Source organism: Centruroides sculpturatus, unplaced genomic scaffold (genome assembly GCF_000671375.1).
Source record: "Centruroides sculpturatus isolate CEXI.00-Female unplaced genomic scaffold, Cexi_2.0 scaffold1551, whole genome shotgun sequence".
Taxonomy (NCBI): domain Eukaryota; kingdom Metazoa; phylum Arthropoda; class Arachnida; order Scorpiones; family Buthidae; genus Centruroides; species Centruroides sculpturatus.
Window position 1 is genome coordinate 70,368 of NW_019385893.1, and position 17,109 is coordinate 87,476.

Consider the following 17,109-nt stretch of genomic DNA (forward strand, 5'->3'; position numbering starts at 1 on the left):
TTCTTTAATATCCATTGTGGAAAAAGTGTTATGTAATCACCTTTTTATGTGAGGATGATAGTCTAGTGCAGGGGTGTCCAACCTTTTTGTTTCTCTGGGCCGCATTGCAAGAAGTCAAGGAGTTTTGGGCCACAAGTATATATAATATATACTTGTGGCCCAATATACAAGTATATTTAAGGATTATCATGTCTAGATTATAATAATAAGTATTAAAACTTTATCACGAAACAGGATATTTTAAAAAATTACTTCTACAGACACTTTCAATTTTTACTTAGAAATAGATAAATTCATTTATTATAAAAGAGACAAACGAAAATTTATTTGAAAAACACAAATATTTGTTTTATTTGGGTCTCTAATTAATAAAAAGCGACGAAACACCATTTTAAAGTGCATTTTTATTCAACTAATATATTTATAAATAATATGTAGCCCAAAAAGTAGCCAAAGCGCCAAATGATATTTTTTACGTCAAACAAAAAAAAGTAGCCACATTTGGCGCAATGTAGCCAAATCTTGCAACGTTGGAAGAAATACTAAATAAAGCTGGAGTTGTGAATCAAAGGATTATAGACCCAAGTGCGGGGAAAAAGAGGCAAAGGACAAAAGATAAAGAAGTGAAAAAGGTTGAAAAATTACGGGTCCATATTTGCTTAACAGAAGATCTATTTAACGTTTCTCACTACTACATCTTTTGTCCTTTCTCATCTTTCCCTCCTTTTCCCAAATTTGGGTCTATAATCCTTTGAGTCACAACTCCAGCTTTATTTAGTAATCCTTCCGCATTCACACATCTCCAAGTATTTGAAAATATTTTCTTTCCACTCAAAAATAAAATATGAATAAAGGTTTACGGCTTTGTGAAACTTTTTTTTGAGTTTATGCCGTTGAAATAAATAAATAATAAAAAATTTAAAACATTTGTCGGTTTTGTTTACACGTTTATTGGGCCGCATTGGAACTTGCCTTGGGCCGCATGCGGCCCGCGGGCCGCGGGTTGGACACCCCTGGTCTAGTGTTTGCATGGACAAAATCCAAAAAAAAAAGTACATGAACTATATGAAAAAAAAATGAAACAAACTACATTGGATTACTTTGTTAATTAATAAAAAATAAATCTGTGCAAATGTCATTTCAATTGTTATCTTTTTTTTTTTTTTTTGTAATAAAGGTCAACGTTAAATTTTTTTATAGAATTTATTTTAGTATTTACTGCCAAAACTGTGATTTTTTTAACGTTTTTGCCAAAATGATGCATTAAGTATTATGAAACTGCTAAAAATGATGTATTTGATCTTTACAAGTTTTATCTTCAGGCATCCTTACTACTAGTGCTGAGGGAACTGGTACTAATTACATGATATGACTTTCCTATCAATTTCAAACATTAGTGTGTAGATGATTTCTTTTGTACAATATTTTCAGGTCTTGCTTTGAATGTAGTTTGGATATATTTTCATTGTTTTCATTAAGTACACATCAAATGACAGTTTTTTGAAATAACTTAAATTACTAAGTAACAATTTGTAACTGAATGGGTGAAACTATATACAATAATGTCATAATTTTATTATGACATTATTGTATATAGTTTCACCCATTATTGTATATAGTTTCACCCATTATTGTATATTGTATATTATTAGAAAATATAGAATATTTTCTTTTTTATAACGATTATTCAAAATATTACATTTTACATATAATATAAGTACAATTTTCAGTTAGTTTTAAACATTATAAAATCTTTAGATTTACTATGATTTAACAAATTGCTAATAAGATTAGATTAACCTAATTTTATTAGATAATGCATATAACTTTTTTTTTGTTACACTGTTTGTTATAGTTTGTGTATAGCTATTTTTAATTTTTTTTACATTCTCTGTTTTTATTGTTTTTAATAGAGATCTGTATGTTTGTTTCTTATTGTTATGGGATGGTTATTTCAGACCATGTAAGATTACTTCTGTATCTTATTTATTTCACACTTTTAGTTGACTTGTTATAATAATCAACTGAATATTTTATAGAAAACACAAATCTATTTCTTGTTTTGCATTAACTTTCCTATTCTTTTTGTTTGTTGTTTTTTGGATAATTTGACCAGTTTAAAACCTATTTATATATTTTGTAATAAATATCTGTTGTAATAATTTATTATCCATTATAGTTTTTTTTTGCATTAAAATGTTTCAGTATTTAGTATTAAAGGAGTACTTTCCTTTAATGTTATAAATCTAAAGATAATTTTAATGTAATAAAATGCTAATATCAAATACATATGAATATACTTTTCAAATAATTATAGATTCTTTGGATAGTTGTCCGTTTTTTTCTGCTGTCAACCGAAATCAGCGTCCTTGTTTTTGGACTTGCCTTTGGTATGGTTTTATTAATAATTTTAAAATTGATATTTTGAAAAATAATTTTATATATTAAATTTGAGTGTTTGATATCATTTTTATAAGAATTTTCGTTATCATAAAGATGATTTTTTGTATACCACATTAAAAATGAAAGATCTCATTTTCAATGTGGTACACAAAGCTTCATTATTTTGAGAAGTTAGATAATGTAATAATGGTTGTTAAATAAGAAAGCAATTCATAATTATGAAAAACAATTAACAGAACTAATAAAACGAAGATGAAATAATTAGAATCTTGATATTGGAATTTGCATTCAAATAGATTTTAAAAAATTATGAAAGATAAATGAATAATAATTATAGTTTTAGTAAATAGGATAACATTTTGATAAAACATACATTATACTTTCATTAAGGAAAATTCAATACTTTCTGTATTGAACTGAATTTGCAAGTTTACCTGAAAGTTGAGATACTTAACTATCTTAAATGATTTTTTTAAAATTATATAATCTTACAAAAATATTTGATTGTTTTTAAAATTACCATCTAAATTTTAATTCATTTATCAACCTTTTTATTATACACACTATCAATCAATCAAAAACAAAATTTAGTACTATTATGTGATTATTTTAAAATTATGTGTAAATTTATATTCTGCTTGAAAGTTAATTATTTGACAGTATTAAAAACACTAAATTAATAAAAAGTAATTCACAAATAACCACACCTTTAAATAAATTTTCCAGCAGAGTTTTTTTTTTTCCAAGTAAACATTTTTGGCTCTAAGCTTGCCTCATATCTATCAAGAATTGAAAATTTCAACATTCCAAATTAGAATGTTGACAAATGTGATGACATATATTGCATAAATTTTTAAAAGGATGGAATGCTTAGGCTTTTCATGGCCATATAAGCTTTAATTTCCAGAATTAAGAGATAGCTTCTATTGTGGCATGATATCTATATTCATATCTCATACAATATTATAAGTTGTAGATATCTTATTGGGTTTTCATAAAGCAATTACAAAGCAGCTGATAAGGCTTTGTAATGTCTATTTTAACGTGTCTCTGTGAATATCATTTTTCTTTCTCTCTCAAAAATTTTTTATCCTCCACTGTAAATATTAATGTTATTGTAATTTACATATAGAAAATGTACATTACTTTTATATTTTTCTAAATATTTATAGAGCCTTTAAATAATTATAATTAAAGCTTATTAATTCTGATACATTAATTTTCTATTATTGTTAAAATATGTGATTCTGTAATTTATATGCAGAAATGTTATACTCTATATTGTTTTTAATAATTTATACTTTTTCTAAGGAGTGTATTTTTTTACATAGTAATAAAATGTTAACTTAGATATAATGTAAATATATTTTAAGGCATCTATTTGGATTTTTGTGCTAAACTCAATAATATATTTTAGGTCATTTGGACAGCAGAACAAGTATTCAAAGAGTGTTGATTGTAACTTCATGGATAGCCCTAATTTATTCTTCAACACAGGTAACTTGAAATATTAATAATACAAAATAATAATAAATAAAATGTAAGAATAAATCAAAAACATATATAATCACAAGATAACATTTATGCAACCTTTTTAAATCAGTAAAAAGCATCTTTTAATGCAACCAGCAAACATTTTTGGTTGTTTTAAACAGTTATCTTCAAGCTAACATGAAAATTTTGAATGTTATAAAATCTAATAGGACATAAAAACAAATTTTCAAACATAAGTTCAAATTTAAATTAAAACCAAATACAGCAATATGATTTGTTGTAAAAAGTTATATACAAATTTATGTCTTATGGAAAGCTTAATTCATTCCTATTTATAGAGACCAAAGCACAATCTCTTAAGCCTTCCAGGCTTGAGAGATTGTGCTTTGGTCCTCTCACTGTTGGTAAATTGTTCTGAATAGTTAACAGTTATGCCACCAAAACAAAAAGATGCTTTTTCAGGATTGAGAAAAGTACAGCAGTATAAAGGAGCAGAGAGTTGAAGAGAATGAGGGAAGAGAGCCAGTTGTCTTAATTACACTTTATGTGAAGTAGCAGTACCAGCCATAGGTACTAATTAGCAAAATCAACTTCCTATCCTCATGACAAATGATAAATGTTTAAATATGACTCTGAATGAAACAACAGTGAAGAATGGTTTGTCTGTGTTATTTTAGCTTTTTATTCTATCAGAGAGCAAGCACTCTTTGAGACAGTACAATAAAATGTGATTTGTCATTATAATCCATATAAGGAAATTGGTGGTTCCACTTCAAACATTTATTGTAAATATACTAAAAATATCAGTTTTATTTAATAAAATTACACTGTATTTATCTAGTACTCATTATCCCAAAATACATACACAATAAGACAGAGAAGGTAAAAGTAGAAATGTGATGACAGTTGCCTTCCACACAGACGTGTTCAATTTTATTTTAGAGAAATTCCACACAGACATGTTCAATCAAGGCCATAGCACCCAATTTTTGTGAAAAATTTTAACCCTAGGTTGCTTCGTACAAAATGATTTCATTACTTAAATTTACAGCATATCAAACATTAATATCCTGTGTATGTATATATTATATATATATATATATATACAGGGTATTAACATTTGACTTTCCAGGATGTAATAATTTGAGCAGTGACAGATCCAAGGTGTGGACTACAGTGGCTTAAGTCCTTTCCATTGACACCAAAAAATTTTAATTTATTCATTTTAACTTTAAAACATTTTTAAAAAACATTTCTGGTTGCAAATATGGTTTATTGGACCATTCGCAATACAATTGTAGTGCCCATGTTAACAAAATATAATTATTAATAATTCAAATATTTACAATTTTTTAGTTAGGTCCCCTTTGGGTACTTTTTGATATAACTGACTATTTCCTCTTGCCAAAGATATTCCTTTTAGCACTAACTTTGCTAAAGGGAAAATATCTCTGCTGTATACCAAACATTGTGATTACCCAAAAAGACTAGTACTTCAGTGTTTTGTTTAATATTGGTTAAGTATTTGAAAATTTTAAAGTTTATATACAAATGACAACAATTATAACATTTTGGCATAGATATAATTAATATAATAATAATTATAAAAAATTTTGCAGGGCGCTTTAGAAATAATTGCTCCAGATGAAACGTTTTATATTGTTAAATCAGAGAAAGGTATATTTAGTCATGGAGGTATGATTTTCTGGTTTGTCAGTTCTCTACTGTTTTCATTGGTAAGTTTTAACCTATCATCTTATCTCAAAATAAATACTATAGTTTGAATCAAAATTAAATAATAAATAAATAATAACAATAATTTATTTAATAATTGTAGAAAAAATCATTTTATTCAGAAAAGCAACGTATTTTTACTTTTATAGTTTTAAAAATATAATAATGAAATTATTTCATACTTTAAGTTTTAATTATTTGAATATATTTGTGCTACTTTTTTTTTTATTTCTACTTTATATAATTATATAAGTGAAGTTAGCAGTTTACTTTTAGAGAAATGGAAACTTTATTTGAAAAATGTTAGAACTATACATTTAGTTTTATATATCTAGTGTAAGATAAATTGCTTTTATAAATATATGTAATAGTATGTGATTGTGGTTGCTATGGCAAAAGACTATTTAAAAGTTTTGTAATCTCTGGTTACATTATCCATTATGGCTGATGTTTGATTTGCAATGATGTGCACCAGTGTGCAATGTTGCTATGTTTATCATTTTATTCATGATGAATCATTTTTGTATGATTGTGAGTCAACAGCAAGTTCTTTATAGGTTTGTGTTATTCTGTGTAACTTGTATTTTTGATGAAAGATTTTACTAAAAAAGATGTTTTTAGGAGTTATTTAATAAAAAACAGGATTANTTTTTTTTTTTTTTTTTTTTTTTTTTTTTTTTTTTTTTTTTTTTTTTTTTTTTTTTTTTTTTTTTTTTTTTTTTTTTTTTTTTTTTTTTTTTTTTTTTTTTTTTTTTTTTTTTTTTTTTTTTTTTTTTTTTTTTTTTTTTTTTTTTTTTTTTTTTTTTTTTTTTTTTTTTTTTTTTTTTTTTTTTTTTTTTTTTTTTTTTTTTTTTTTTTTTTTTTTTTTTTTTTTTTTTTTTTTTTTTTTTTTTTTTTTTTTTTTTTTTTTTTTTTTTTTTTTTTTTTTTTTTTTTTTTTTTTTTTTTTTTTTTTTTTTTTTTTTTTTTTTTTTTTTTTTTTTTTTTTTTTTTTTTTTTTTTTTTTTTTTTTTTTTTTTTTTTTTTTTTTTTTTTTTTTTTTTTTTTTTTTTTTTTTTTTTTGGAGAAAAGTTTTTGGATTTTGTTTTCCTCTATGATGAAATGCATTTTTTCTGTTTAGGATTTGAATTATTTCTTTTCCTGCATTTACTAATTACACAAATAACATTGCAAAACCTGAGTAGTATATAATAAACCATCAAACGATCACCTAAATATCTGGCTATAATATGGCTAATTAAATGATGGGTATAAAGTAATTTGACACAAGAGGTAGACGTTAGGTGTCCCAGGCCAGTTCTTTTATTCCAGAAGGTTCTAAATTTATTTAATAATTTATTTATTTAATTATAATTATTAATTTACTTAAGAGATGGCGCCTAATGTCTATCCCTTGTGTCAAATTACTTTATACCTCATTTAATTATCCATATTATAGCCTGATATGTAGGCGATCATTTGGTGGTTTATTATTTACTAATTACTATAATGCAGAGCTTCTTAAACTATGGGTTGTGACCCCATTTGGGGTCGCTTAGCAAAATCTTGGGGTCGCGAGATTTTAATGCAAAATATTGAAAATAATTTGTGAGAGTTTGAAAATGTCACGCTTTGTGTCATAGGTTTCGTGAGTTGCGCTTTGTGTCACTTCTGGTGCAGCAAGACAATGATTCAGCAACACTGTAGTGTGAACTAGTGTAGTGTAGTCGCTTTTCAGTGTATTCAGTTGTCTCTGTTCCATTGTAACACAAGAGTGAACTATGGTAGTACACCATTATTGTTTTTGCAAATTTGTAAATATCTTTATTTTATATTTTTTGGGGTTGTGAAAAAAATTACAATCATAAATGGGGTCGTGAATAAAAAAGTTTAAGAAGCCCTGCTATAATGTATGAGAGTTAAAATTGTTTCCAAAGTAAATGTAATCTTCTTAGGAGACAGGATAAATATTTGGTAGTTTAGAATATTTATCTTGCTACCAAAGAATACGAGTCTAGTTTCTTTTCTGAAGATGGACATGCAGTTTAATTGAATTTACATTTTAGATGTTAATTGTTTGAATGATTTACATTTATCATATGAATAATAACCACATTTTTCAATTGCATATTTTTATGCTAGTTTGTTTACCTTAATTAATAAAGTCATATGCACATTTTTATTGTTTTCTGTAATCAAGTGATGCATATTTAAACAAAAGTTTTTATAGGTGTATCTTACGGTCCTGATTCTGCCATGGACAAAATTAAGAGAGCGACTTGCACTACCATGTGAGTATTTCTTATTGAAATGTAATTTTATTATATTTTTTATCTCAAGAAATAAGATATCTCAGAATGGAAAATAAATAAATAAGATTTAAAAAAAACAATGAAGTTTAAAAATTATTTTTTAAGATTTCTTGGTTGAATTAAAAAAACTTTATATTAATTTGTGCTACAGTTTAAATGTGATGCTTATAATCTACATAATTGATATTTGCTATAAAGAAAAACTACTAATGTCTAAGTGAATTATTCCTATGTATAAAACAAAATGTGAAATGCAAAAAATAAGTTAATAAGTTTTCATTTGAGAAATTATTGCAACCAGAAGTTTGGATGGGAAATTATTGGGACAGTCTTTGTGACCTGGTTAATCACAAATATAAATATTCTTTTTTGTTCTCCTCGATTTCCAGGAGAGTTTACTTTTATTTTTTCAGATCAGATTGATGGAATAAGGTAATGCAACAGTTGGCAATCTGCCAAGGTGGTGCATCCAGAGTTTACTTTCTAAGGGAATTGGCCTTATTTAGTTTTTAGGCACATGAAGAAAACCTAAAAAGTTCATACAGCTAGTTAGCCCTTTGGCCAGGTACTGTACAAACCCACAAACCCAGATTCAGTAATTTTATTCTCTCAGTTTATTTTATTTTTTTGTTCAGCGTCATTAGTTAATGATTGCTTTCCAGGCATTGTCACAATGGAATTAATAATTAATTTAAAAATACTTGCCAAGTTTTGTTGTTGGATTAAAAAAATTTTATGTTTAAGAACACACACTTGCTTCCAAAACTAATCATTCAATGTAAAAAGTAATAGTTTCTCTCTCTCTCTCTCTCTCTCTCTCTCTTTTTCTTTCTTTTCTTCCTTTCTATCAAACCCATTGTGAGTTCAGCCATACCTGAGTGGCAAGAGACAGGACCCAATGTATTCAGGATGGGTTAACCCCAAAAATTTTTTGGGTATTTTAATCCATCCAGATTCATTTCTGGGTCTCCCAAATTCTGCCAAAGCAATAGGCTGACACCTTAACAGCTCAGGCATCTGGCTGTCAAAGTGACAGTGTTGCAAAAACATTTTGATTACCTTATGAATTTTTATATTTAATTATTTTAACATGTTAATTTTTTTCTTATGGCTATGAATTAATAAAAATACCACCTATAATGGCTTTAAAGGTAAATCATAAAGTTTGTAAGCATATATTATGATAAGACACAGAGAAATTGAAGTTGACAGTACTGTCTCTAAAAAAAAAGTAAGGGTCAAAGCTGGAATCCTAAATCTTGTATTTTGTAAAGATATGTAAATTGTAAAGATTTATATAATAGTTTATTAGATTAAAATAGCAATACCGACATCACTATATTTATATATATGATGCTATTTCATCAATAACATGTAGTACAGAAGAAATATGCTATTTAAAATAAACTTTCTAGAAAAGATATACTTAAGTATTACAGAATAATAAAACATATAGTTATAATAAAAGGAATTTTTATCAGAAAATAAATTTTTTAAGTTTTATCAAAAATGCTTATATTGATATTTAGACAAATAAAACAAAAATGTAACAGGATTTTCTTTTCAGAATGATTTCATTTAATTATCAAGTAAACAATTGTATAAAAATTTATATAAACTGTATTAATTAATTTTCATATTTTTAACTTTACAGCCAAACAATCCTTCTACTGGTACTCACTATTTTTAGCTGTTTTAAATATTTTGCAGAGTATTGGAAGTGGTTTAATTTTAAAAAAAATAAACAATGGTCTATGGTAAGCATCTATATTAAAATATTAATTTTAACATTAATATAATGGATATTATCTATATACAGTGGTATCTTGTACTTTAAATGATTCTAACTTCAAGTGTTCCAGAGTTCAAACAATGCTTCTATGTTCAAACTGCAGATGCTGTGAAAAAACGTGCTTGTTATGTAAATACTATTTGTTGTGCACCCAAGTTGTCTCTTGCTCTACTAATGTTTTCGGGGCTTTTTTGCTTTATATTTGGTTAGTTATCTATATATATAATCGAGACGGGTTAATAATGATAATAATAATAAGTGCAGAGCCCAAACGGTTAGGAGTTGAAAGTTGAAATTTGGTACACAGTTAGGGTACATTACGAGAATGCACACTAAGAAGGGATTTTTTGAAATTCCTCCCCACGGGGAGAGGGACAGGATTGAGGCTTAACACTTCCATCAACAATGGAAGTGTTAAGTAGCAATGGAAGTTTTAAGTAACAATGGAAGTGTTACATAACAATGGAATTGTTAAGAAAAAGCGACGTGCAAGACGCAGATGCAGTTTTTTTCGTTTTTGTGGGAAATCAAACATATTTTTAGACCTGTCTAAAAATTCTCTAATTAGTCCGGAAACAGGAGGACCCAATTCTTGCATTCTGTGAAAACGGGTAAGGTTGACTATAACGTATAATCTTAATCTTCACTATCGTTACTTTTGCCCAAGCAATGCCAGGCCTACCTGCTAGTATATATATATATGAAACTAACCAAATATATCATTTGTAGATTGAAAAGTTGTAAGACTGAAAAGGGTTACCAATAGAAAAAGTACCCAAAATAAAGGTTANACGAGAATGCACACTAAGAAGGGATTTTTCAAAATTCTTCCCGACGGGGGAGAGAGACAGGATTAAGGCTTAACACTTCCATTAACAATGGAAGTGTTAAGTAACAATGGAAGTGTTAAGTAACAATGGAAGTGTTACGTAACAATGGAATTGTTAAGAAAAAGCGACGTGCAAGACGCAGATGCAGTTTTTTTCGTTTTTGCGGGAAATCAAACATATTTTTAGACCCATCTAAAAATTCTCTAATTAGTCCGGAAACAGGGGGACCCAATTCTTGCATTCTGTGAAAACGGGTAAGGTTGACTGTAACGTAATAATCTTAATCTTCACTATCGTTACTTTTGCCCAAGCAATGCCAGGCCTACCTGCTAGTATATATATATATGAAACTAACCAAATATATCATTTGTAGATTGAAAAGTTGTAAGACTGAAAAGGGTTACCAATAGAAAAAGTACCCAAAATAAAGGTTATATTATGAAGTAAAGCTGTCATTATGAGAATGATATGATAAGTCTGGAAGAAAGGCAAATCAGTTGGCCTATTAACTAATTAATGTTTAATGTTTATATATATATACATACATATATAACCCCTAACTTTTAACCATGGCATTCAAGAAGAGTATGGAAGCAAAGAAGCCTAGCTTAAGAGGAAGGTTGTAGTATTGTTAATTGAGATAGAAAAATAACTTATCATAAAGCGTGAAGCTAGTACATGTGAGTGGATCTAGTGCCACATTCAAAATGCCAAATGGTTTGTGACCAGTAAATGCAATTTTCAGCTTATTATGCAATATTTAAATATTTTATTTATTGTTTTAATTTTTATTTAGAACATTTAATTGTGCTATTTTCACCTTAAATTATGTGTATTTGCTATTAATTCATATGCTTCTGTGTCCTTATTATACAATTTATTATATAAGTGTGTACTGGGACATATCATATTAGTAGGACTTATTATACTGGTGTCTGGGTTCTATGAATTGAAGAAACTTATTCAGAAAAAACAATCTATATTGTTTCACCTGTACACACTATGTTTTTGTTTCATTCAGTGTGTACTGGGACATATCATATTAGTAGGACTTATTATACTGGTGTCTGGGTTCTATGAATTGAAGAAACTTATTCAGAAAAAACAATCTATATTGTTTCACCTGTACACACTATGTTTTTGTTTCATTCAGTGTGTACTGGGACATATCATATTAGTAGGACTTATTATACTGGTGTCTGGGTTCTATGAATTGAAGAAACTTATTCAGAAAAAACAATCTATATTGTTTCACCTGTACACACTATGTTTTTGTTTCATACCTTAATGTCCCTCATCATCAGGTTTACAGCCAATTAATTTCATCTAATTTTTTTATATCTGTCCTATAAGACGACCCCAGATTTTGGGGGTCTTTTTTTATGATTCAACTATCATCTTATCTGCACAGATATACGGTAATTTGATTATCCATTGTGGAGCATTTATTCTTAATAACAAATTTTTAATATCATCTTTAGTTATACTAGGAGACATATCTTTTATATCTAATGATACCAATTTCATGTTGCTATTAATAACTAACTTATTATTTTTTGATCTGTTTAACAATTCATCTACATTTTTAAGACTATAATTTGATATTTCTAATGAATTTAGTTTATTTTTTAAGAATTTTTCTAAATTATAATATACAGTAGAACCTCGATTATCCAGACTAATTGGGGATGAAGGTAGTCTGGATAAGGAAAAATTCGGATAATCGAAACAAATACTTTAATTTGTCTTTTAATGATAATACAACACATTTTCTTTTCGATGACATATCGGTAATATTAAAAATAAATACTGTATTTAAATCGTGATCAAATTTTCAAGAAACAAACGTTCGTATTGAATTTGGACTACTACTGACCAACGCTAACAGACTACCTATTGTTTAAAAGGCCCTCTGGTGGCGCAAGAAGACGGATTTTATAAAATAAAAAGCAGTTGAAACTGCATTTTTATGAATAAAAATTTGACAAACTATTTATCGTTTTATGACGAGTAAAATTTTTTCGTCGCGTTCGCGGCTTTTAAGTAATGCATAAACCTTCGAGGCGCGAGGCCCTTCGGACCGCGAGGCATAGGCGGTGGCCCACGTCGTCCATGCCTTACGCCGCCCTTGGTCATAGAAATGATGTAATTTGAATATAAATTATTTATAAATACGTATGTCAAGTTATATTTTTATTACGACGCAAAATATATTTAAGAGTTTACGACCACTGTGCTGGGTGAGATGTTGTTGAAACAAAGTTATGCATTCCATCAAGTACATAAACAGTATCGTAATTCGCCAAGTGCAAATCAGCAAATTCGTAAAATTTTTGTTTATTTTGAACAATCCGGATAATCGAGATTCTACCGTATTTAGTTTTTAACATCTATTAAAGGTCAATACTGGTTCTTTATGTATTTTCACTCTGATATTAAATCTTGATGTTCTGTTATCTTTTCTTTTTACTTTTTTAATGTCTTCTTCCATTATTAATTGTTGTTTTTTTAATTTATTCAATTTTGTATCTAATAACTTCATCAGTTTTTTAATTGGGTCCTATTCCAATTTGTAATTTTATAAAATCTTGTTTTAGCACCTAGTGGCTGTAAACCTGCTGATGAGGGACCAACAGGTCTAAAACACAAACATAGTGTGTACAGGTGAAACAGGTGAACAATAAAGATTGTTTTATTTCTCAATAAGTTTCCTCAATTTGCAGAACCCTGACACCAGTATAATAAGTCCTACTAATATGATAAGTCCCAGTAGACACTTAAACAGCAAATACACATATATATTATATAATTTTATTGAATTGGGTATTGATTAGAGTCTGAGAACAGATTAATTCATTTCCATTTTATCTAATGGGAAAAATTGATTTGGACATCAAGCAGTTTAGAGTTTGAACATTCTCTTGACTCTTGAGACAAATTAAATTTGAAGTACAAGGCACCGCAGTATTAAATTTAAAAATATTTCTATATACATTTTTTCATTTTTGACTCTGCCCTTTGGGTCTGTTTTCTATGATCTTGGCATAGAAAACAGACTTACCAGACTCAAACCAGACCCCACCATAGGTCTGGCCAAACCAGACCTATGGTGGAGATGGCCAAATGATGAGGACAGACTCTGGGACTTACAGCTTGTAAAAAATTCCTCAGGTTATTTGCTTGGATTTGATCCCGGATTTCTGAAGTGGTAGGCCAATACCTTAACCATCTCAGCCATCTGGTTGTTGAAATACTTTTATATTTAAAAAAACTACATTACTTATTAATTGAAGTTAAGAAATGTTTACAGTTCAATTATTTGATCATTATTATGCTGTATTAATTTTTAAAGAATATTTAGAAATCATGTAGGTTCCTAGGTGTTCAGTGTTTGAAGATGTTAATTTTGAAAATTTATAGGATGTTAAGTTTGAAATGAGTATAAAATATAAGAAAATGATTTACTGTCCGTATTACTGACAGTGGTTTGTTTGACTGATCAAGTTAAGCCACATTATCTTTTCATTTGATTGAAACACTGAAATTTTTTATTTATTTAGTTAGGTTAAATTTGTTATAAAATACCATCTTATGATGATAATTCAATAAACTTTAACATTGTGTGAGGATCATCCACAAATTATTATTTTATTCTAAATATTTTGCAGAGTATTGGAAGTGGTTTAATTTTAAAAAAAATAAACAATGGTCTATGGTAAGCATCTATATTAAAATATTAATTTTAACATTAATATAATGGATATTATCTATATACAGTGGTATCTTGTACTTTAAATGATTCTAACTTCAAGTGTTCCAGAGTTCAAACAATGCTTCTATGTTCAAACTGCAGATGCTGTGAAAAAACGTGCTTGTTATGTAAATACTATTTGTTGTGCACCCAAGTTGTCTCTTGCTCTACTAATGTTTTCGGGGCTTTTTTGCTTTATATTTGGTTAGTTATCTATATATATAATCGAGACGGGTTAATAATGATAATAATAATAAGTGCAGAGCCCAAACGGTTAGGAGTTGAAAGTTGAAATTTGGTACACAGTTAGGGTACATTACGAGAATGCACACTAAGAAGGGATTTTTTGAAATTCCTCCCCACGGGGAGAGGGACAGGATTGAGGCTTAACACTTCCATCAACAATGGAAGTGTTAAGTAGCAATGGAAGTTTTAAGTAACAATGGAAGTGTTACATAACAATGGAATTGTTAAGAAAAAGCGACGTGCAAGACGNAAATGAAAATAAAGTTGTGCATTTCTTTTCTTTTGTAGTGTTGTGGACATTACAACATATATATACTTTACCGTATTTACTCCTTTAGTGTATCGAACTTTCTTGGCCGATTTCTTTAGGTAAGACGAAAATATTTTGTAATTTGTTCGTATTTAACCTGCAATTTTGTATTGAAATTCAACAACGATTGCATATTTCAGTATTTCACAACCAAGTATCATGTTTTCATATAAAGCCCAAGTAGATGATGTGGTTGAAGATGACACTGTTAGTTTACCTCATCAGTTATCTTGTTCATCATTAAAAACTGATTCAGATTATATTTATCAGGTATTTTCTTAAACGATCTTTTAGTATATGATGATATCTGATATTAAAATTATAAATATAAATATTTTTTCAGAATAATTCACTCTATGATAGCACACACTTTGATTCTTCTAACATCAATCCACTTTATACTCATTCACTCCAATCACCAGATAGCTTTCCAGGATTTGATGCCCCTGCAATATCTGGTAGCATTAACACCTCACCACAGCATTACCAAAGACAAACTGCTAGCAATGGTAATGTGGTTTCACCATGATAGTACAATATAGACATCAAAATTTGTATTTATATATGTGTGCTTGTGCAATCACAAAGATTTTGAAGTGAATTCTTCCAGATCAGTTTATAATTCCAGTTATTATAATTAACAATCTGTCATCTGGAAAAAGAATATCATTGTAAGATACGATTCCAAAGAGAGCTCAAGAGAATAAGGAGTTAAAATATTTTCGAGTGATAATGCAAATATATAAATATATATATGTGAAAATATATATATGTATATATATAGCACATTAAAAAAACTTGCTGTAATAATACGTGATCTGTTATAATTACTCTTTTTGTAATGCTTCAAGAATTCAAGATACTTTGTTTCATCATTATTGTTGCAATTATGAAACTGTGATAAATTCTATTTATACTATCTATTGTTTAATGTTCCACTTTCTTTGACCTCCAAAAATTGTAGTCAAGTACATCTGTGTAACATTTCCTTATACATTAGTCTGTCATAGACGTAATCTGTAATAATTTAAATTCTTAAAGAGAAATTTAGATCTAGATTACTCCAATTTAATGTAGTTACCAAAGCTTTTATTAATTTCCTCGAAATCAATAAATTATTCTGTGAGGTCACAGAGGATATATTTTTAAATAATGTTATATTTTTTAAAATTTAATTTTTGCATTTATTCTATGTGACACAAGGAGCAAACATAAAGATAAAGGTGTAAAGAATTATTATTTAAAACGTGTATATTCAGTATCGCAATACACAATAATTATTTTAATCAACTTTTTCACCATATTTTGTATATGATTACATATGGCCCAAAACTTATTTTGTATAGTTGAGTTGAATGTAATGTGTAAATAATAAATATATCATAGAAAAAGTGAAGAGTAATTGTGAAAAAAACAAAAAAAAAGATGAAAATGATATCGGTTAATATTCAAAGTATAGAATTAAATCATGTTACGATTCACAAACAAATTATAAAAGAATTTTAATTAAGATTTCTTGTATTGTAATTATCTCTATTGATGTATAAAAAATTAAATTAAAAACAGATTTGCAATAAAATTCTTTTATCATTGATTTTGATTTACATAATTAATTTTCTTATAGTTTTCTATTATTATTATTATTATTATGCTATAATTTTCCTTACGAATATTCAAATTAATAATTACTTATCTTCATCTAAAACCTTTTTGCTGTAAGAGAATTTTTTATTTTAATATTTTCTATTCAATTAAAAGATATTATAAATAATTTACTTACTTTATTGTTTATTTTAATGATATTTAAAAACATTATTTAACAACTTATATATTGTTATCTAATTAACACTTGTTAAAGATAATTTATGAAATTAAATTTTGTAATATTGTTTGAATTTTCTGATAAATTTTTTGGTGAAAAACAATTCTTTGCTGGTTTAAGAATTAGTTGACTTTGTGTACAAATAACACTAATTATCTTACAATTTAGATTACTTTTAGTGGTTCCACTATATTTTGAAACCATTAAAATTGGCCGTAAAGATTATTAAAACTATTGGAAGTTCAAATTACCACAGTTATTTTGCCTGTATATTTCATACTGCACTCAATAATCCTAGTTTCTTATAGCACGTTCCAAATTACAAGTTCCAAATTGAAGTCATTGAACTTCAATGTTATAGGAAAATATATGTACAATGTAATGATTATTTGTAATAGAAACAAAATTTCTTCTGGAATATTCTTTGTCTATCTCTA

General features: G+C 27.3%; 1 protein-coding gene across 1 annotated transcript in view; it reads left to right on the plus strand.

Moving 5' to 3' along the window:
- LOC111612446 (transmembrane protein adipocyte-associated 1-like) overlaps positions 1 to 16,429 on the plus strand; it is a 33,811-nt gene extending 17,382 nt beyond the window's left edge. Inside the window, exons 5-12 of the mRNA XM_023353661.1 lie at positions 2,318 to 2,390; positions 3,821 to 3,900; positions 5,517 to 5,633; positions 7,840 to 7,900; positions 9,576 to 9,678; positions 14,829 to 14,909; positions 14,991 to 15,120; positions 15,194 to 16,429. Of these exons, the coding sequence (XP_023209429.1) occupies positions 2,318 to 2,390; positions 3,821 to 3,900; positions 5,517 to 5,633; positions 7,840 to 7,900; positions 9,576 to 9,678; positions 14,829 to 14,909; positions 14,991 to 15,120; positions 15,194 to 15,379 (831 nt within the window). The 3' untranslated portion in view covers positions 15,380 to 16,429. The remainder of the gene's footprint in view (positions 1 to 2,317; positions 2,391 to 3,820; positions 3,901 to 5,516; positions 5,634 to 7,839; positions 7,901 to 9,575; positions 9,679 to 14,828; positions 14,910 to 14,990; positions 15,121 to 15,193) is intronic.
- The last annotated feature ends 680 nt before the right edge of the window (positions 16,430 to 17,109 follow it).